The sequence below is a fragment of the Ambystoma mexicanum genome, chromosome 6p (genome assembly GCF_040938575.1).
Source record: "Ambystoma mexicanum isolate Mex_15411 chromosome 6p, UKY_AmexF1_1, whole genome shotgun sequence".
NCBI lineage: Eukaryota > Metazoa > Chordata > Amphibia > Caudata > Ambystomatidae > Ambystoma > Ambystoma mexicanum.
This window is the reverse complement of record NC_090935.1, coordinates 1486034470-1486057856: the sequence shown is the minus strand read 5'-3', so window position 1 is coordinate 1486057856 and position 23387 is coordinate 1486034470. Positions and strand designations below refer to the sequence as shown.

Genomic DNA, 23387 nt, shown 5'->3' with positions numbered 1-23387 from the left:
CAACAAGCCAACAGATAGAACATTAGCCAGAAACAACAAATACACACTGAAAACAAAGAAAGAAATGTACTGTACCATAACAAAAAAAGTTTTTTTAATCCAACATTGATTTTTTTTCCCACAGACCCAATGATTTAAGAAACAAACACAGAAACTGAGCAAATTGCACAGTACACTGGTTTGTAAACTACTAAATATGAGGGTTGAAATAATGCAGAAATGTCTATTATGCAATGCAATAACTTTTTATAAACTACCTACACTAACATGATCTTTTCTTTTATCACAGAAATTGAAAAAGAATATCTGCTCCAGTTATCCAAGTCATGAAAAAAATATATCCAATCACAAAAAATCAAACAGTAAGCATATTATAATTCAACTCACAAATACTGCTCCATAACACAACCATTGAAGCAAACATCTAACCATACACCACAATCCCAAATGTTTACTTCCATGGATATGTTATACTGCAGTCCTTGTTATCAAACTCTACAAACTTGATTACATGATGCAGCCAAAACTTCACATACAAACTATACAAATCAAAGAGTACACAAACTGTAGATTTGCAGATATTTGATAGATTTTGATTCTATGGGTGTGATCTATGGATGTGATATGCTGCAGTGGTTGTGACCATGCCTAGAGTCTTAGGTGCATGGCCTATGGCCTACGGCCTTCGGCCATGCACCCAACACTCTAGGGCCTGGAGACAACCACATCAGCATATCACACCCATAGAATCAAACATTTTAACTCTGATATATGGGCTACTGCATTCTTTATGTCCGCGGACAGCTGTGGTGACCGCAGACATGACAAACACATCAGGGGTGCCTGCCACCTTAACAAATACAGCATTTGACTCATCTCTTACTCCCCCACTCTCCCCAAGCACACTTACACACCAACACACTCCCCAAAGTTGTATCTTTCCCCCGTTCAACACCGCGCTGTCCGTGGATGTCTGTGGATCCTAGATGGCAGGCGCATCAAAACAATACGACACACCTTACACTTCATTCCAGCCAATCAGCGAACACGTCGCATGTCTGCAGACATGACGCAAGTCGATTAGCCAATTGGTGTCCTGTCCGCGGAGCGAACAGGGAAGTGTGTCCGGGGAGCGGACATAGATATCACTATTTTTTTGTGACCTCATTTTTGGTTGTTTTAAAAGAAAACTACTAAACGTATTTTCACCAAATTTACAAAAACACGCTTTCTGGACCAAGCTGCTGCCGCAAATTTGGTGAAACTCTGTCCAGCGGTTTAGGGCTAGAGGCATGAGCAAAGGTCTTTCCCCATTCAGCATATGGGAAAAAAAGACATTTTGGGACCCCCATATAACTTTTCCCCCCCTGGACCAAACCTCACCAAACTTTGCAAAAGAATTCAGAGTGGGCCATATACTTTTCTTTGCAAAGTTTGGTGATGATTCATCCAGGGGGAGCAAAGTTATAAGCCAAGCAAAAGGTGTTCTTCCTATGGGATTAGCAACTTAACCATAACTACACGCCCACTACGGTGGGCCGTGTAATATATATAATATTATTAATATAATTAATAATACTATTACCAAAGCTGGCATCATCAAAGCCAGATCGCTCCCAGCGCATGCTCTTGACTCAGCCGATATCATAACACTTCACGACCTGGACTTTATTGCCATCACGGAAGCATGGCTCCACTCAGCATCAGGCCCTTCACTCACCCTCCCCATCCCGGATAACTACTACATTCTACGATCTGACAGAGACACCAACTCTTCGAAAGGAGGAGGCATTGCTTTCAGATATAAAATGGCCTTAGGTCTGAGAAAGGTCAACAATCAACCTCTACCCTCAGCAGAATTATTATCTATCAAACTGCCTACATCCACTATCACAATCCACCTAATGTACCGTCCACCAGGCCCAACTACTACCTTTGAAAATGATATATCACATTTGTTATCAACCAACATCAAAAGTAACTCTCAAGTAATTATTCTGGGAGATTTTGATTTAAGTTTTCAAGACCCCAAAGACCTTAAAGCATGTGCCCTTAAGGATACCATTACTGAATTAGGGTTCATACACCGGATATCCAATCCCACTCACAAGAAAGGAAGAACTTTACATTGGTTAGCAGACCTTAATTGTAATATTTCCAATACCCTTTGTGCTTGGACTGACCACCACCTAATATTTTTCACTATCAAAGATCCCGTACTACCTACTCCTCAAACCCAAGCACCTGCCGTCATGACAAGAAATAAACGTAATCTGACCTTAGAGAAACTCTTACCACTACTTCAACCGATTATTCACCCCATCATAACAAACTCAGACTCGACAGTATTAGTAGGACTGTATAATGAAACTATCCTTAAGGCTATCAATGCCATAGCACCCCATAAACTATGCAATCCTAAACCTTGTGCACACCTTAACAACTGGTATACCCCCCACTTGAAGACTCTTAGGAAACTGAAAAGATCGGCTGAATCATTATGGAAAGGTACCCCATCTTCAATAAACAAGGACAACTTCACTGCAGCCTCATTTAACTATAAGGTAGCCATTGTCCAAGCTAAAAAAGACAACTTCAATGACTGCATATCCAAAATTAAGTGTAGCACAAATTAATTATTCAATATCCTTAAAGAGTTGGAATCACCTGCCCCACCTCCCGATACTTGTACCAAAGACACCCTATGGTGCACTAATATACAGAATGCTCTACAAGACAAAATCACTTTGCTTCAAAACAAAATTGAAACTAAGAAAACCCTGATCACCGATACTGAGCCGACTTTTGATTTTCCCCTTCACTCTAGGAACAATCTGCCCCAATTTAATTTCTCACCCCTTTCTATCAAAGAGGTGGAGACCATCATCAGGAAACTCAAACCCTCCAATTGTCAGGCAGACACTTGTCCAGCCTCACTTATCAAGGAGGCAGCCAATGAAATGGCTCCCTTCATCACTTCCTTCATCAATGCCTCTTTCAAAATCAGTATAGTACCCATTACCCTGAAAGATGCCTGGGTACTCCCTCTTTTAAAAAAACCTCCACTAGACCCTTCAAATTACAGGCCCATCACAACGGTTCCTTTTCTAATAAAAACCTTGGACCACGCAGTCTATCTGCAGATACAGCAATACCTCAAATCCAACAATCTGCTAGGACTGAGACAATCAGGATTCAGACCCAGCGCTAATCGACTTGAAGACCCAAACCAGACTTTGAAAGACAAGGGAAAATTTGCTCTGCTTCTGTTACTTGACCTATCAGCAGCATTTGATTTGGTGAATCATAAAATCTTATGCAAACACTTCTCATCTGCGGCACACTTCTCTGATCAAGCAGTTGCTTGGATTGAGTCCTTCCTTAACAATAGTTCCATGTGGGTCTTTGCACCCTCAACCACTGCCCTACCTACTCCAGTCTCCTGTGGGGTTCCACAAGGATCATGTGTGTCCCCTACTCTCTACAATGTGTTCACTAAGTGACTTTTTGATAGACTTGACTATCTGGGGGTCACGTATACCAATTACGCTGATGACACCCAAATACTCATCACTATCACTGGTGATCGCAGTTTAGACAGCAAGACCCTCAACTATATCTACGGCATTATACAAGCTTGGATGGCAAAGCATGGGCTCTGTCTCAACACTGATAAGACATAGTTGCTTCTCCTAGGGTCCACTGCCAAACTGAACAAATTGGGTGCACTATTCACGTCATTCAACATCGAAAGCAATGTATTTAAAGTAGCAAACGTGAAAACTCTAGGAATTTATATTGACTCTCTGCTCACCCTATCGAGATAAACCAGCACCTGGCATCCTCCACAGCTCATATCTGCAAGCTCATTACGGCCACATTCTTGACTACAACTAACTGAATTTCGATAGCCAGAGCATTAGTTCTATCAAAGCTTGATTATTGTAATGCCCTCTACCTGGGTATGTCACAACAAAACCTCAACAAAATACAAGTCATGAAAAATAATGCTATCAGATCAGCCCTGAAAATTCCCAGGAAGCAACACATCTCTGCGACCAGACACTCAATAAACTGGCTTAACATTCAGCAAAGAGTTGACCTGAAAACACTCTGCCTCACCCAAGTGCCTTTGCAACAAAGCCCCCACTTACCTGTCCAACATCATCACTCGCCATTCCACCTCTTGACCTATTACAACAGCTCAGTCACACTGTGTCTCCATCCCTCGATTCAAGCTACAACGCGCAGGTGGAGCCAGCTTCCCAGTCCTCGCGGGCAAGAAATGGAATGCACTCCCAGCATCGTTAAGAGAGGAACCTTCATTTCCCTTATTCCGGAAAAAGGTTAAAACCTGGCTCAACAAGCTGCACCTTAATGTGGTTGTATAATAGCTAGGCTAATTGGATACAATCAACGCCTGCAGTACTTATGTAAACTTGACTAGATTGTAATGTTGGCCTTTTATATTTGTATATATGTGTATCTTCATCTATGCTCATTTCTACTGAACTCCTGCTCTGTATTTGGTTCTCTGTTGTAACTTGTATGAAAAGCGCCCAGATGTCCCTGGGCTTGGTTGCGCTCTACAAATAAATAAACTATTAACAACTAACTATAAACTATTTGGGGTCTTGCATAAGAATTCCTTTGTTAAGAATTCCTATGTACGAAGTTCCTTTTCTGTGTATGAATATTGAACATTCTTTGCGGACACGGACCGCAAATGGAGAAATATGACAAGCATTATTACTCACAATATTGCTCCTGCTGATGTCTGCTATCAAATTACTTGTGATCTGAACTTTGTCGATAAATGTCAACAATTAAACTTGGACCAGGATGAGAAGAGAACAGATTTTGAGCTGCGCCTGTGTGTGTGACCAACTTCTGTTTGTATTGATGTTTCTAACAATGGGTGATGTATCTTTACTGTTCTAAGAGCCAGCCACCTGAGCCATGTGAAACTTCCTGTGGCTTGGTTATTCTCCTGTGGGAACCAAACCTCTTCATATATTCCTGCTAATATTTTGGGTGGTCCTTGTTAAGGAGAATTCTCTCTTTAGGCTGAATTTCCTAACCTAGTGAGTCCCCCAGCAGCTTTGCTGGATTTCTGGAGTTTGTTTTTTTCTCCTGCCAAGAGTGAGACTCTTTTTCTCCCACTCTTGGACATGATTTATGGTGTTCCTTTGACTGTTAGTGTGTTTTATGGGCTATGGGGTCCTTTACTACATAGGGTCTCATGTGTTTTTACTATGTGTGTTACACAGCACCCTCCGTGCAGTAACACAGGGGTGTCATAGTGACACCCCACCATAGACTCCATACCCTGGGACTGACTACTGTCTCCCAGGGCATGTAAAGTCACCATTGGCTTTACTAGTCCCAAATTATTAACAGAAACCAGTACAAACTATCATATTGTGGACGTACTGGTCGGGGCAATTCGATTGCCCCGGGGTCTGTTAGTCGAGGGGGCACGTCTCCGTCCCCCCTGATCGAGTTTTGGCTGGTGGCAGTGGATACTACTTTTTATATTCGACCGCGAATATATCCGTATGGGATTTTCCCATTGTTCGAGGCTACCAACTTTAATCATTTAATTCTCATAGCCTCGAACATACCGCCAGTTTATTTATTGAATATTAATTCGCCGGTTGGTATTTTTTGCCAGGACTCGATTCTAAAATGGCATTTGTGTTCTCTTCTGTGACTCCAACCCAGGTCGAGCCCTTTGTTCCACTTTTTGGCAGGCTTCTCCACAGAAGCCTCCAAAAGTGGTGCCATTCTGTCTGGGTACCACAGGGAGTGTAGGGGGGGGGGGTTTAGTTTACCTTGGTAACTCAAGTCGCACTCTTGTGTGATTGGCCCAAGTGGTGAGCTGGCCGGCTCACCACTTAGCATGTTTAATTGACAGCGAGGCTGAGTGAATGGGGGTGTGCTGTATAAAAGCAGGGCTTTTGGGACTGGAACTTCAGAAGTCGCCACAGGACCTGAGAATCCGACGAGGGAGAAGCTGAGCCGACCTACCATGATGACACCACCGGTGGAGCTCTGCGGAACCGACTCACCACTTCCCGACGACAGAGAAGATCTCCCAGCTGGAGAGGCTTCTTCCCCTGACTGGTGGGCACAACCAGTTTACCTTCTTCTCTTTGCATCCCAGGCCGTCTTGTGGTCGAATTGCCCATGCCAAGCACCCCGGCAACCGGATAGCCACTTACCACTGGACCGCGAATAAAAGGACCGCTCCTTTTAACTGAGAACTCCGCGGCTGGTTTCTTCCCTGGCAGTGCAACAGACTCCTGTCTTCCTCCCCGACGAGATCCTCTCTTCCCCCAGACAAAGCACCGACTTGCATCCACTGCCAGGAACAACTGCCACCGCTGGAGTATTCTCACCACTTTAAGGTACTGTGTCCGCCAGGCCTCCCTTTCTAAAGATTGCTACAAGATAAAAATAACCCCTTAACCCTATGGACTAGGCTGGCCGTCTTGACCCTCTAACTGGTCCCTTTCTTGTGGTCCAACTCTTTTTGAACCTTTGCAAGACTCTTGTGCACTGCAACCGTGTGACCTTGGACACATTTCGTTTTGATCCTCTTAAAGTGGATCCGGCCTCCTGAACTCTAAGCTCACAGTTTTACCTTGCCTTCCTCTCTTGTCGTGTTCTTAAAAAAAGTGTTGGGATCTGTTTCAATGTATACTCTGCTTTTCTCTCCCTTTTTAAACAAATGATTAGAGTACCATATGCGTTAAGCGCTCACCGCTGTCTGCAAATAAGTGGGGCTTTACTAAAGAATTGTCTAATATTCTTTTGAGGGAGTGTATATCTTTTAGTGACCATGTTTTTGAATTGCTTACTATGAGTGCCTGTGTGTTTTTCTAGATGTGGTTTTAAATAAATAATTATATCTCTTTTACACCAAGCTCTGGTCCGTGTTTACTTGTTCTACTGTGTTCTTTTTGACCTATTGTGAATACTCTGTATACTGCCTAACTCTTCTTGGGGAAGTCTGACTGCTCAGCCACAGCTACCAAGTGAATCTGTGTGGTACAGACTGCTACCAAGTGGGTTTACTGCCAAACACCTGTAGTCTTAAATCTTTTGCAGTGGTCCCAGAGGGAACTGCACAGGTTTCTGCCTAACACTGGTGTACAGCGGTGGGATTTGTATTGAGTATACACTTTAGAGTGCTTTTTGAACACTTTAGGACAACTAACCACAGAGCTTAGCACAAAAAAGCTGATTTTCTAACTATGTCTGCTATGGAGAGTTATACCCTAGAATCATTGTCTGCCAAAACTGCTGACTGCTTAAAAGTATTGTGTAGACATAAGAATCTCTCTGAGAAGGGCAAGAAAATAGAACTTATCGAAAGATTGTTAGAAAACCAAAGTCTGGGTTGTACAGAGGAATCTACCTCCCCAGCAAATGTAGAAAACAGTGATGGTATTGATCTGAATCAAAGTCTTGATAATGAGTCAGAAGAGGAAAGTGAACCTAATGAAGTTAGCCACTCTGAGCCTCTGTCTGCCTTACCTACTGTACCTACTGGGCCTATACCAGGTCCTACATGTAACCCTGCTTATTTTGAACTTGAAAAAATGAAGCTTGAATTAGAGTACAAACGTTTTATTGCTCAATCTGAAAGAAACCAAGAGCAAGAGTTCAGAAGAATGAATGCCCAGGCTGAGCAGAAGCAAGCTGAGTTAAGACTCAGAGAAATAGAGCTTAATCATGAACTAGAAATGAAGAAGTTGTCTGTGGAAAATGCTTCTCTCTCCTCTGGTTCCTCTAGGCGTTCCAGTCCCAAAAGACCCCGGATGCCTAAGGAATTAATGGGTATGTATGAACCTAAGTTGGATGTGCTGGATTGGTTAAAAATGTTTGAGTATAATCATGGGCTCCTGGACATCACAGGGAATGAGTTACTTCCCTGGTTGTTCTCTAGGCTTCCCCCTGTTGCAACTGATGTGGTAATGGAGTTGGGGGAGGTGGATAATAAGGATTATGAATGTGTGAAACTAGCTTTGATAGCTAGATTTGGGAAGATCCCTTCCCAGTACCTTAAGAGGTTTAGGACCCTCAAAAAGCATGATGGTACCCCTTGGGCTACCTGGGTGAGTGAGTGTTTGAAAAACCTAGAGGGATGGATTAAGGGTTACAAGGTGAACACTTATGAGGGAATGAGAAATCTTGTTATGTTGGAGTCAATGTATGATGCCTGCTCTCCTGGGCTCAGACAGCACTTGGCTGATTCAAAGGAATTAGATCCTAGAGGACTAGCTAAGGCTGCTGTCTTGTGGGTTGCCAACAGGGCCACTCACAAGGATTCAGGGGTCACTCAGAAAAAGGATGAGGGAAAGCAGCCACCAAAAGGGAACCAAGAGATGTCTAATACCTCCCAACCCAAAGAGGGCCCCAAACAACAAAATAACCAGGGTAAGTCCCAGGGTAAACCACAACAGGCTAGTGTACCTTCTGGTCACAAACCAGAAGGAGGTCAGGCCAAGCCACCCTTTCAGAGAACATTTGGAACATGCTATCTCTGTGGGGCAACTGACCACATCAAAGGAGATCCCAGATGTAAGGGTAAACCTGTAGGGATCAGCACAGTCTCCTTAGCCTTCACTCCTGAGGAGGAAGTCCAAATGGCTAGTGCTCACTTTGAAGTCTTTGCTGAAGAACCTTTGTGTCTTCAAGCAAGTGTAACAGTAGAGTCCATGGGTCTAGTTAGTGACCAGAATAGGAGTGTTTATAACTCCATACCAGAAAACTCTAAAGTTTATTATATGGACAGTGTTCTTGTCAATGGTCAGGATACCCCTGCCAGGCGAGACTCTGGAGCCAGCAGAACAGTAGTGGATGAAAGCTTTTTCAGGCCTGAGGATGTTGCTAAGGCACCCAAAGGTCCCACTAAGATGTCTGGAGGCCCTGTACAAATGGTTCCAATTCTACCAGCCCTCATTCAGTGTAATGGCATGACAGTGTTGATTCCTGTCAGTGTTCAGACTGAGGTACTTGGGAGAGTCCTGTTGGGGAATGATCCAAGAACTCTAGGAGTAGTATCCAGTACCCCCAGGCCTCCCAGTATGGAGACTCAGAACCAAACCAAATTGGCTAGAGAGGCCTTCTTAAGGAACCACTCTAAGCCTGTGGGAACCTCTACTGAGAACCCCACTACAAGCCCTGGTGTGGGTAAATTGACCTCTGACCCAGGCAAATTTCAGGGTAAAATGTTAGGGAAATGGGAGCCCCAGCCAAGCTCCATCATAGCTCCCCCAGTCATAGAGTCTGTGGCTCCCCCTGCTTCTGAGGAAGAGGTGGATAGACCTACTGGAACCCTAACTAGGCCTAAGAGAACTGGTAATTCTCAGTGCTGGTGGAAAACCAGAAAAGAAAATTCTAAGGCCAAAAACCTTCAGGCTGTTGGACTTTCCACAGAAGACTCCAACCCAATTCCTAGACTTAAGGGGGAAACTCCTAAAGTAGGTAAAGGTAGATCTAAGAGGACGGAGAAACATGTACCTTGCTTATCTCCATCCCCTCCAACAAAGAGGCCTAAAACCCAACCTTCTTCCAACAGAGAGGTGGTGAGGACCTCTGGAGGCCCCGCTAGATCTAAGGGAATCCTTTATAAGGACCCCTTGAAAAAGCCTAACACAGGTTCAGAAGTTGTAACAACTTCTGAGGGACTGGTCAACCAGATCCCCTATAACTTTAAAAAGACTGATGTTCCTCAAAGGGTTTGTAGGTCACATAGCTTACAAAGGAAAACCTTTGATTTGACCATAGAACATAGGTCAAGGTGTCACCACCAAAATGCTGATGGTCTCTCTAGGATGTATGTCATCGACTAGAGGTATGAGATTCATCCAGGAGTGGATTAAATCCTCCTGTCCCTTAGTCTGGGGGGAGCGAGTGTTAAGGAGAATTCTCTCTTTAGGCTGAATTTCCTAACCTAGTGAGTCCCCCAGCAGCTTTGCTGGATTTCTGGAGTTTGTTTTTTTCTCCTGCCAAGAGTGAGACTCTTTTTCTCCCACTCTTGGACATGATTTATGGTGTTCCTTTGACTGTTAATGTGTTTTATGGGCTATGGGATCCTTTACTCCATAGGGTCTCATGTGTTTTTACTATGTGTGTTACACAGCACCCTCTGTGCAGTAACACAGGGGTGTTATAGTGACACCATACCATAGACTCCATACCCTGGGACTGACTACTGTCTCCCAGGGCATGTAAAGTCACCATTGGCTTTACTAGTCCCAAATTATTAACAGAAACCAGTACAAACCATCATATTGTGGACGTACTGGTCGGGGCAATTCGATTGCCCCGGGGTCTGTTAGTCGAGGGGGCACGTCTCCGTCCCCCCTGATCGAGTTTTGGCTGGTGGCAGTGGATACTAATTTTTATATTCGACCGCGAATATATCCCTATGGGATTTTCCCATTGTTCGAGGCTACCAACTTTAATTATTTAATTCTCATAGCCTCGAACATACCGCCGGTTTATTTATTTAATATTAATTCGCCGGTTGGTATTTTTTGCCAGGACTCGATTCTAAAATGGCGTTTGTGTTCTCTTCTTTGACTCCAACCCAAGTCGAGCCCTTTGTTCCACATTTTGGCGGGCTTCTCCACAGAAGCCTCCAAAAGTGGTACCACTCTGTCTGGGTACCACAGGGGGTGTGGGAGGGGGTTTAGGCACCCTGGACTGAGTTACCTTGGTAACTCAAGTCGCACTCTTGTGTGATTGGCCCAAGTGGTGAGCCGGCCGGCTCACCACTTAGCATGTTTGATTGACGGCTAGGCTGAGTGAATGGGGGTGTGCTGCATAAAAGCAGGGCTTTTGGGACTGGAACTTCAGAAGTCGCCAGAGGACGTGAGAATCCGACGAGGGAGAAGCTGAGCCGACCTACCACGACGACACCACCGGTGGAGCCCTGCAGAACCGACTCACCACTTCCCGACGACAGAGAAGATCTCCCGGCTGGAGAGGCTTCTTCCCCTGACTGGTGGGCACAATTGCGCACCCCAGCAACCGGATAGCCACTTACCACTGGACCGCGAATAAAAGGACCGCTCCTTTTACCTGAGAACTCTGCGGCTGGTTTCTTCCCTGGCAGTGCAACGGACTCCTGTCTTCCTCCCCGACGAGATCCTCTCTTCCCCCGGATGAAGCACCGACTTGCATCCGCTGCCAGGAACAACTTCCAGCGCTGGAGTATTCTCACCACTCTAAGGTACCGTGTCCACCAGGCCTCCCTTTCTAAAGATAGCTACAAGGTAATAATAACCCCTTAACCTTCTGGACTGGGCTGGACGCCTTGACCCTCTAACTGGTCCCTTTCTTGAGGTCCAACTCTTTTTGAACCTTTGCAAGACTCTTGTGCACTGCAACCGTGTGACCTTGGACACATTTCGTTTTGATCCTCTTAAAGTGGACCCGGCCGACTGAACTCTAAGCTCACCGTTTTACCTTGCCTTCCTCTCTTGTCGTGTTCTTAAAAAAAGTGTTGGGATCTGTTTCAATTTATACTCTGCTTTTCTCTCCCTTTTTAAATGAATTATTAGAGTACCATCTGTGTTAAGCGCTCACCGCTGTCTGAAAATAAGTGGGGCTTTACTAAAGAATTGTCTAATATTCTTTTGAGGGAGTGTATATCTTTTAATGACCGTGTTTTTGAATTGTTTACTATGAGTGCCTGTGTGTTTTTCTAGATGTGGTTTTAAATAATTAATTATATCTCTTTTACACCAAGCTCTGGTCCGTGTTTACTTGTTCTACTGTGTTCTTTTTGACCTATTGTGAATACTCTGTATACTGCCTAACTCTTCTTGAGGGAAGTCTGACTGCTCAGCCACAGCTACCAAGTGAATCTGTGTGTTACAGACTGCTACCAAGTGGGTTTACTGCCAAACACCTGTAGTCTTAAATCTTTTGCAGTGGTCCGAGAGGGAACTGCACAGGTTTCTGCCTAACAGTGCTTGCACTTTAACATGCCTTAGCTTGATGCTATTTCCTTTACGCCCTGCTGTTCGGTGGTCTACGCAATCTGTCTTTTACACTGCCCTGTCACCTGATAGTAATTCTGATGTCCATTTCTTGTCTGAAACTGAAGTGTTAGCGTTAGCTGTTTCCTTAGTCAGGATTTGGGGACTGCACGCTGGGGGATATGAAACAGTATTAAATTAGCTTAGTTAAAGGGCTTAATGAGACTTAACAGGCCTTGACTGAGTTATTTGCAAAATATTGCAAAATAAGGCAGCTAATGATTATCTGTTTTTGAAGCATAATTCGGGGTGTTATGTTGTGGAAAGGATGTGTTGTTTTGACTTGGAAGATTGTTCCTGTTCCATTAAGGATCATATTAATGAATTGAAAGGTCTAGTTGCCCGAGTGACACAAGATAAGGACAGGGACTGGTGGGGGTCAAATGGTGGGGGTCAAATGTTTTCCTGGATTCACAAAGCATTGCATTCGGCTTTGGTTTGGATTTTTGGTATTTTTGCTATTTTGGTTTGTTGTTGTATTTCGTGTATTCTGAATTTATGGCATTTGTTTTGCAGGTTCTGGGAACCTCCCTTTCGCCCATTGGGTTATCCTTTCCTAGGTGAGCAATGTCCTGTGTGTGTTTGCAGGATTTTGCTTGCATCCAGGATTTCTAGCTCCCGCTGCCGGGAAGCGTTGCAGTGCCAACAGCAGGGAGCTAGAAATCCAAAGTGCAAGCAAAATCCCGCAAACACACAGAGCAATGTCCTCTGTGTTCATGGGATTTTGATCGCTCTTTGGATTTCTAGCTCTCTGCTGCCGGTAACGTGGCGCATACCAGCAGCGGGCAGCTAGAAATCCAAAGTGCAAGCAAAATCCTGCGAACATGCAAAGGACAGTGCTCACGGATTTTGAGCACTGTCCACTGTGTGTTGGCAGGATTTTGTTCACAAATCACATTGTAAACTGAAATGACAAATATATAAATACTGCCTTTAGGGCTGGATACGAAAATGGGGCAGTGGGGTTGAAGATGTGCTGGAAATGAGTGAACATGTTGCTTTCACCAGATTTTTGAAATAGTGGTTTTAGCATGCTGTGCAGCTTGGGGTTTTACACACTTTTACAGGCCAATTGTTGTTTAAAATTGCCCATTACTCACAAACATCCCAAAAATGACATTATGGCACTTGCTGTGTGAAGTCATTCATTGTTTTTCATGAATGTACTGAACAGGTACAATACTGGCACACACAGCTTAAACTTTAATTATACACAGAACAGACAGTTCATGCAGAAGAAGTTGAAACGTCCCTAACATACAGGGTGCAGCGTAGAAAGCTTTCATTACAAACTGGACAGATACATTCTGGTCGACAAACCTGCAAGCTATCAAACAACAAACATTTACAGCATGGGAAGCAACAGGCCCACATTCTAAAAGGGGCTCCTCTAGGCAGCAGTGCTGAACACGTTTTTCAAAATCACATTTCTCCTCACAAATACAGCACATGCAGTTACTGTATGCATAGGACTAGCACATGCTTACCATATAAACAGAACAGGCCCAGGTAAGCACTGCCAACGCATGCATTCCTCAACCCAGCACAACATAGAGCAGCCTATTGTAAGCTTTCCTCAAAATCCATGGGATACTGCATGCACTGGGCCAGTGAACGCTTTCCACAAACAGGTACACCATGCACAGGATCACTACATGTTTACTACCTAACAACGAAGTATCCATACAGCATGGACAGAGCTAGTGCAATATTCAATCTCAAATGGATACAGCATGTATACAACAAGAGCAAACTTCTCTCACAAACAGTCGTAGCATGCCAGGCACAGTGCATGTTTCCCTCACAGATAAGCACAAGTACAGGAGTGGCAGAACAACTGTTTACAGCTAATGTTTGGTACATGTATGCAACAACAAACAGGATCAGTGTAAGCTTCCCTCACACACTGGTACAAGTACAGCATGTGCAAGGCCAGTGCGGGTGTTTCTCCTAAACTAGTACAGTTGCAGCATGTTCCGAGCCAGGGCAAGCTCCTCAATAGACAAGTTGCACAGCATAGGTAGTGACACTTGCAAAGAACAGGTACAGGTACAGCATCAGCTCTAGATCCATGCAGCCTGCTAGCTCACATGCATGTGGAGAGTTCTGCTTTCATACGACCCTCATCCCTAATCAGCAGCTCTTACCAGTGATCATGTTCTGGCTGGGGAGTGGGGCAGTTGCACGGGGTTCACTGTGCAATTTTGTCTGAATATCTCCACTCCCACGCCTACCCAGTATACCCTCTCTCCCAGGAGGTGGAAGGCAACAGCCCAGGACCAAGGAGAAAGCCCTAAGACTGCGTGGTTTGAGCTTACATGGCCCTTTAAGGGGATCAGCGATCCTCTATGTTGAATAGCACCCCCAGTGTCTTATTAGTTGCTCCAGTGCTCAGGTTTAGAGACATAATGTTTCCATTATCGAATATTACCTTCCACAATTTTAAATTTGTTTAATACTTTTCACTTTAAGCTTAATGTTTGACCAGCATTTTAACATCAGAAGACCCAAATAAATATATTGGCAAAAACAGCAAGGCTTGGCCAGTAAGTTTCAGTATTGCTTTGTAAGTTAGCACAGGAAATTGCAAATTAATGGTACATCTTTTCTTTGTTAACTTTCCCACAACTGCGAGATAATGCTTGAAGCTGTGAATTCACCCAGATACAAAGAATTTCAACTTTTAAACAGTATGTGTGCTCAAAATAGTCTGTTTATTCATAAAGTAATTTTAAAGTTGAATGAATAAATATACATTACCTCTGCTGTAACACATCAATTGTGGGGTCAGTACTCTGAGTTGGCCCTTCCATCATTGCTTAGATGTTGGATCTATCAGGTTGGTCATGCTTATACAATGTTTCACAATAAATGTCCAGCAAGCACAGCACACTTTGGCCTATTCTGATACTATGTGGATAAGGCTTGTTAGCTCTTTGTTGCTGAACCTGCATGAGGCTCCTACACCTCCCCATCTCCCTCCTGTTCCTACCTATGAGGTGTACGTTGCCTGACCCATTCTCTGGCCCCAAACGTTTAACAAGGGTTCCACCATGACTGTTGACTTACCTTGTGCAAGTGCCCTGGTTCTGACTAAAGTGGTTTTCTCAAAACATTTTCAAGCTAGGCCTCTGTGCTTTTATTTCAGCCCGACATGTGCCGTGCTGCTCAAAACATATGTCAATATGCAATAGCCTTGCTTCACCTTGCATGTTAGAGACTCTGCTATTTATGTGAGCTCTGTGATTTCCAGCATACATTATGTAGCTACTTTAACTCAGGTTGGTTTATATCTCTTCTCGTTGGCACCATTGTAGGCAAGCACCCTAGAGAGTGGCCTAGTTTGCTTAGAGCTTGCACCAGCCCTGCTGGTTACACATATGTGTATAGTAGATACTTAATGAGCTTATACGTAGCAGTGCAGAGCTGTAATATGTACTTCCTTGTTTTTTAGTTAGACCCATGGCACAACTTGGCACCTTCCCCTTCTCCTTTTAGGTCCCCTTCTCAGTTGGTGTGTGTCACCTCTTCTAACGCCCTGAGGGAAAGTGTGGCCTCCTAGTAGGATCACACAAGGGCCAGATTGCACTGCACCCAACAGTGCTCCCTCAGAATCATGTTATCAAATTGGAAGTTTTCATTTAATTCAAACATATAACACGCAAAAGTTGCAGATGGATTTTCAACACGGCCAATCAATAATACACGTTATAACAAAACACCAAATGTGCAAATAGATAGCTATAATTGCATCAATATGATTGATTACCTTCTCCGTTGGCATTTTTTTCAAACTTGTGTGCGGCTTGTGTTTTGTTTAATTCATCTTTTGCTTGTTGCATGTGATGTTTAATTGCATGAAAAAATGTTTCGTAGTCGTGTAGTTTTTGTTGGTGTTCCTCTATTAGGGTGATAAGGAAAGAGAGAAAACAAAAATACTTTAAAGTGGTGTACGATTTCTTATACATACCTTGTGTTTCCACCAATGCAAACCTCCATAATTTCATCATGTTTATTATAATTTTGTATTGTTTTCTTTGCTTTTTGTCAATCTAATAAGGGAACTGCTTTTAAGCAGTCATTCACACTAGACATTGCTACCAACTTCATGGTTTTTGTGAACATCACCAGTCAGTGCTTAATTTGTAAAAGTGCCTGTGTCCATATATTTTCTAGCGCACCTTGGACATATCGGGCGGGCAACTCCTGGCCCACTACTGCCAACACCCATGATTGTTCCCCCACAATGCCTGCATATTAAGGGTTAATGCTGCAACTCCCACTGGCTATTTTGGGTGAGAGATGCACTGCCATGGCAGATGTGCAATTTACAGATGCCAAACAGAAAATAACTTAACATACTAGTTTAAGACAGATGTTTAAGTGCTTTTTTAAACACATCAGCATTGTTAACATTTTGCTCTGACCGTATATGTGGCTTTTGGAACATGTTGATCATCTATGCACAGAAAAACAAGCAAACCTACTTTCCTACTAAGTTTAATTGGTTGACAAATGTAGGAAAAATGATTACTGAGCTGTTAAACTTGTCTGTCAAACATTGCAATAATATATTTGTGTATAAGTTGATATTCATGAAAGGCACTCTTCTTGGGCATTGGCTTTTTTCCTGGCCTTTCCCCTGTGTTGGTGCTGCTGGTGGGTAACTGTCCTCTTGTTGCCAACCCACACTCATTTTGTAGTGTTGCTCCGTATTGCAGTAGTGGAGGATCTCCAATGTTATGCAGCAGGATTGGATCAGTGTGTTGGCATGTCAAGCACAACCATCCAGCAATGTCACCTTCCAACTCACTTTTATCAATGAAAATGGATAACTACCGCTCTGCTGTCTATGTGGGTCATCAAGTTCATGAATAACGATGCAACAACGCAGGGTGAAGAGAATATGGCCAGTGCACACTGCTGTTGCTTGTTGTGTGGCAACTTCTGAATGAGATTTCATAATAAAGTTTCCAAAACACATCATAATCAGACTGAGTTTGAAAAGATAAGTGCCAGGGTTCAGAAATAAGTCCCGGGGCTGTGCCCTGGCAAGCACCCACAAATTAAGCACTGCCAGTGGCTGCCAGGAAAAAGACAAACCGAGGTAACCAGCACAGCATTTGAAATTCTTATCGCTCACATTAAACGTGTAGTCTGAGCTATCAACTTCCCAAAGTGTGGATGCAGTCTTCATTCCGAGCACCGTAGAATTTGAAAAGGGGGATTAAACAGTAAATAGAGCATGAACGCAGGGGGGTGTTTTAAGGCAGCAGATATCACAGTACCAATCATCAACATCTCCCTGGTCACTTTCATGACTTTTTAGGGTGTCCCCTCCCTCCTGAAAAAAGAGACTGTAAATCTGAGGACTTCCAATGAAATGCTTCACTTGGAAAATCCTGGATAAACTTGCATTTCCAAAGTTATCCAGGGAATCAAATGTTCTGTGCAAAGCGTAGAGTCTGGATACAAGGGTTTGAAATGTAAATTGAGTGATGAGGACCCCTCATGACATGTGGCGAGAGGTCTACTAAGATGATTAACAGAGCCAGTTCTGGCCCAGAGGCAGGGTGTCGGAATTGGAATGGCCCCAGTATCTTACCCTTCTACTTGTGCTATAGATTTCTGACAGTTTTTACATGTGTTACGTTCTTTCACACGCAGTACACACATTACATGGCTTCTAATGTCTGTGTCCTTGTAACGCTCCAGCAGATCCCTGATACGTTGGTTTCACCTGTGTGCCTGTGAGCGTCTTGAAACACTCTCATTATGCTCTACATGTAACGGACCATTTTGAGCCTCTAAACATATACACCAAGCTCCTCTACGAACCTATTATCTGATACATGACAAGAGTGAACTTTGATAGTTCCAATATGGGAGGTTTAATCACTGTCTCCTTGCATATTATAGCCAGCAAGAAATAGCACATAATATAGATGTAGCTTTTAGAAAGAGCTACATTACATCTTCATCTTTACTCCATCATTATTTACAAATATGTGCCACCCATAATTTGAGGTATTTTGTTCCTCCTCCGCTACTGCAATGTTCAGTATTTCTTTTCTATGCAGTTTTGTTTATCTTCATTTATGTTTATTTTTGTGTATCTTCATTGATGTTGAATTTAATTATTTTCTACTGTGTGCTCTTAGTTTCTTTTCAATATGTTTATCATATATACATTTATTCTCTGACTGATGTTTATGTAACATCACTGTTAGACCGCTTCAGCATTCCGGCTACAATTTTGTTTTCTGGGTTAGATACCTTAGTGTTTGTGGTGGTGGTTCTTAGTATATGTTATGCTTTGACAATTGTATTGTCATTTACGACATATTCCCTTCTTTGTATATTGACCGGGTGGACATACCTTTTTCACCCTGATGAAGGCGGCATAAGTGTGGGAGAGTGCCGAAACCAGTTGATCTTTCATCTGTTCAGTGACATGTCTAGAATTTTAGGCAGACCATGATTGCATGATTTAATATGATTTATTATGATTGGTTTTTGTATGGTGGTGGCTTTCCTGGATCACACAAAGGTGACTGATCTGTAACACACTGTAAATGTGTATGTACTGCAGCATCGCTCAACGTCTTGATGAATTGTGCTATTTTAACTGCACCTGTTTACATTTTCTTTATCTGTACCTTTAATAATAAAAAGATTGGTATCAACACTGCTGCGAGTATATAACTCATTACCCATTTAGATACATTGCTTGTATTGTGACTGAAGAGCACATACATTATTTATTCACTACAGTAATCTAATATACATTTACCCTTGAGTATCACCTTATTACCTTCTTCTTGTGCCTGCATGAATTTGTTGAGCATCACCTCTAGTTTAAAGTCTGCTGTGCTCAATGCAGGCCAGTGTCTTTCATCTTGTCCGATAGCACTTCATTACACAGAAAGTATGGCAGTAGAGGAAAGATTGGTCAACCGAACCAGGAGAGAGCCTTTGAGGAAATACCAGGTCTCATCACTTCTCCCCAAGGCAGAGCCCTTTTCTATGAGGTTAGGGAGGTGAGGCAGCTACCCAACAGTCCCCTAGGCGTGGTAATATGCAGAAGGTCATCATAGGGCGGGTCTCCCATCATGGGGATAAGGACATCAACCTGGGGAAAAGCCTCCACACCCCCAGTACAGCACAATACCCTCATTATTACTGTTTTCATCCACCCTTGATAGCAGAACCATGTGGTACTGTAAACCCATGACGGTGACACATGTAAGACCTACTGAGATGAAGAAAAATGTGGGAGGCATATGAAGTGACCAGATGAAGAGCCAGCCACGTACTGTAACGAGGTGGCTCACTGGAGGTATGAAGAGTGCCAAGCAGACTTTTGAAAATGGTGTTGATGTTACGCAAAGGCAGCGTCAACAGTATAAACAGGAAAGCGAGAATGGACAAGAGATCTCATAGGGGAAGTTCAAAGTCGGAACGCTGAAGCTGGAGCAACCGTGTCACTCCAGGAGCGAGAGTAAAGGCAGGACATTTCTGGAGTGCCCTGAGAGTCAGCAGGGAACTGACTCACTTGTTGGTGGCGTGATGGCTGGAAGGTGGACAGTCATGATCAGAAACAATGCTGAGACCACAAGCCTATTGCAGAGCGACAAAGGAAGCAAGTAGGAGGAAAGTCCTCTGGGAAGAGCCAGAGTCGTGTCCCCAAGGTACCACAGGTAACAGGAATGGCACGACGACTGAGTGGGGTCCGGGAAGAGGCCCAACTCCCTCCTTGTGCATTGGGAGACATCTCCCTCATCGCAGTGGCCAAGCCCATACCACTGCTCAAGCAGAGTACTCTGGTAGTCCTCTCTCTCGTCGCAGTGGCCATACCCATACCACTGCTCAAGCGGAGAACCTCTGGAGTAATCTCCCTCATCGCTGTGGCCAAACCAATACCACTGCTCAAGCAGAAAGCATCAGGAGTTATCTCCCTCGTCGCATTGTCGAGCAGAGTGCAACGGGAGTCATCTCCCCTGTCACAGTGGCCAAAACACTACCACTGCTTCAGCAGAAGGCATTGGCAGTCATCTCTCCCATTGCAGCGGCCCAACCATTACCACTGCTCAAGTAGACTTGTGAAAGGTTTACAAGAAGGACACAGAGGAACTGGAAAATATACTTATCATCCAGACATTAAAAGGAGGCTAGATAAAGCCATGAGCTTTTCTGCTTCCTGTAAAGAGTTGAAGGGGCTGATACAGCTTTTTGTAGAAGTGGTGAAGTATCACTGTGGATAACTTTGATAAAGGAACCAGGGGAGGTAGTCATTCCCCTGGCCCTGTTACGAAGGGACACTGAAATAATTACTGTTATGAGAAGACTGAAGCAAGCCTTCCTTGATTTAAGTGTTAGTGTTAGATTGCTAGGTTTCTGACAGAGGGCGGGGAACATATTATTTTGGACAGACATTCTGACAGGTCATTAAAGTTTCCTAGGTTGAGGCAGGTCAAGCCCCTTAGAAGTAGGGATAGATAGGTTATTTCTTTCATAATAAAAGTTTGTATCTGCCGAACATGATCCCTCCTTGTCAGTCTCCACCTTCTACAACCTCACAATATGCAGTGGGAGAGAGTGCGTATGCTTTGTGTGGTCATGATAATGTTGGCTGCATATTGTGTCCTGAATATGTACTTCCTTGCTTGAGTGTATGTTTGTAATGTGTACACAGTGGGGGTGAGTTTGGATAATGTTGGCTGCATATTGTTGCTGGAATCATGTATTTTACTTTGCTTGAATGTAGGTTGAAATGTGTATGCATTGGGGTGACTGTGTATGCTCTGTGTGTTCATGATAATGCTGTCTGCATAGTGTTTCGTAAATTATCAATTTACTTTGCTTTAGTGTATGTTTGTAATGTGTACACATTGGGGGTGAGTGTGTATGTTGTGTGCGGTCATGATGATGATGGCAACATGTTGATGCTTGAATTTTGTATTTCCTTGCTTGAGTGTATGTTTATAATGTGGATGCAATGGGGGTGAGTGTGTGTATTGTGTGTGGTCATGATAATGTTGGCTGCATATTGTTGCTGAAATTCTGTATTTCCTTGCTGGAGTGTATGTTGGACTGTGTACCCATTGGGTGTATTTCTTTACTTGAGTGTATGTTGCAATGTGTACGCAGTGGGAGTGAATGTGTATGCTGTGTGTGGTCATAATAATTTTGGCTGAATATTGATGCTTCAATTAGGTATTTCCTTGCTTAAGTATGTATTTGTAATGTGTACGCAGTGGGGGTAAGCATGTATGTTGTGTGTGGTCTTGATAATGTTGGCTGCATATTGCTTCAATTAGGTATTTCCTCGCATGAGTATATGTTTGTAATGTGCATGCAGTGGGGGTGTGTTCGTATGATGTGTGTGGTCATTATAATATTGGCTGCCTATTGTTGCTTGAATTACATATTTCCTTGCATGAGCGTGTTGTGACGCTTCCCAGGATGTCGTCACTGCTCCTATGGGGGAAGACCCTTCCCATGAGTAAAGGGAGGTGGGGATGCTGCCCGATAGTCCCCCTGGGGGTGGTACTTAGTGGGTGGATCTCATGGGGAGGGAAACCCCCTATGGGACAAGGGATGACACCATAGGAGATACATGGTATAATCCCCTACATCCCAACCTCTCTCACCCTTTTACCCTGCACAAGACATAACCCCTAAAACTTCCATGTATGTCTGCAGAATAGAATATACAATGGGCCTCATTATGAGCATGATGGTGCCGTGCCTGTATGGCAGCCACGGCTACTGCCATGCTCGCTACTGGCACCGCCACCTGCAATTGGGAAATAATCAGCCCATTACGAGTTAAATGGGCCGGTAATTGCCCATTCGCGGGTGGCGGTATTGCCGGGCTCCCGATCCCCATTCTGTCCATAGGGCAGAATGGGGGTGGGGAGCATGGATGTGCCGGCACCATTGATAACGGTGCCGGCGCATTTACGAGTTATGCTTGCGGGTGCCGCACAGCTCACCTGGTAAGACCTGGCGGGCTATCAGGCACCCGCGCACACACCTCGTAATTCGGTGGTACGGTATGAACGGTGCCGGTGCCTTACCAGCACCTTTCATACCGTCACCTCCAACATCATAATGAGGCCCAATGTCACTTCCTCAAGAAATACTAGGACAATCTAGTGAGGAGTGAAGACCTCACTACCGGGATGAAGAAGATAAACAACAATCTAGTGAGGAGTGAAGACCTCACTACTAGGACGAAGTAGCGCAACAACAACCTAGTGAGGAGTGAAGACCTCACTACTGAGATGAGGAAGAGGCACAGATCCAAGTGGCAGGTTCTGCAGAACCAAGGTGTGCAGACTAGATGCCATAGCACAGCTAATACCGTTCATCTCATAAAAAGGAAAGAAGGACTGGGAAGGGAGAGAGGCCCTTCCAGGAGGAAGCTGGAGATTTGAATGTCGGTAGCTGTAGAGGAGATGGGACACCGAAGGTACAGAGAGCAAGAAGCTTTCCGGCTGCCAAAGGCATCCCTAGACGCTCCATCGCAGACAAACAGGCACAAGAGGCAGAAGTTGGAGCTCCCGTGGTCTGGAGCACGTGCTGAAGTCAAGATGCACAGCTCAGAGGCCGGGAATCAGTATGGGGCCGCCGCAAGCTGTGGAAGCAGCAAAGGGAAGCTGTGAAAGCCCAGAGCACCCGCAAACATCTGAGAAGAACCAGTAAGCTCTCCAGGGAGGTTGAGCAGAGGGGACAGTTGGTGGGATGCCTAGGAGAAGGGACATTCAGGAAAACAAGTTTGGGACCCGCACCCAAATGCTGAATCACAGGCTACACACCAATCCTCAAAGTTACAGTACCAGGCAGGATAGTACACCAGTTTGGCTGTGACCAACAAAGTAGTAATACTAGTAGAAGCAAAGCGAGAAGATCATAATAAAAGATTAATTGAGTCTGGGACTCACACCCACCTGAAGAGAGAGCCGAAGCAATCTTCATACTCACAGCACCTGGCAGGAGAGTATACCAGGTTGTATGCGACCAAAGGAGAAGTAATAGTCAAGCAAGAAGACCACAAATAAGGGAAAGGCAAATCTGGGATGTGCACCCACATGAAGAGAGAACCAAAACAATCTTAATATGCACAGCACCTGGCAGGAGAGTATTCCATGTTGGCTGTGGCCAGCAAAGCAGTAGTAGTCAAGCAAGAAAACACACAGTTGGAAACTATAGAGAAGGCAAACCTTGCGACTCACCCACATGAAGAGAGAGCTAAAGCACCCTTCATAATCACAGTACCTGGCGGGATAGTATACCAAGTTGGCTGTGAAACCAAGGATAACC

General features: G+C 44.1%; 1 protein-coding gene across 2 annotated transcripts in view; it reads right to left on the bottom strand.

Annotated features, from left to right (window-relative positions):
* LOC138511074 (coiled-coil domain-containing protein 158-like) overlaps window positions 1-23387 on the bottom strand; it is a 1345385-nt gene that overhangs the window by 347358 nt on the left and 974640 nt on the right. For both annotated transcript variants that reach the window (XM_069626574.1, XM_069626575.1), the window contains exon 6: window positions 15829-15960. In XM_069626574.1, coding sequence (XP_069482675.1) covers window positions 15829-15960 — 132 coding nt within the window. The remainder of the gene's footprint in view (window positions 1-15828; window positions 15961-23387) is intronic.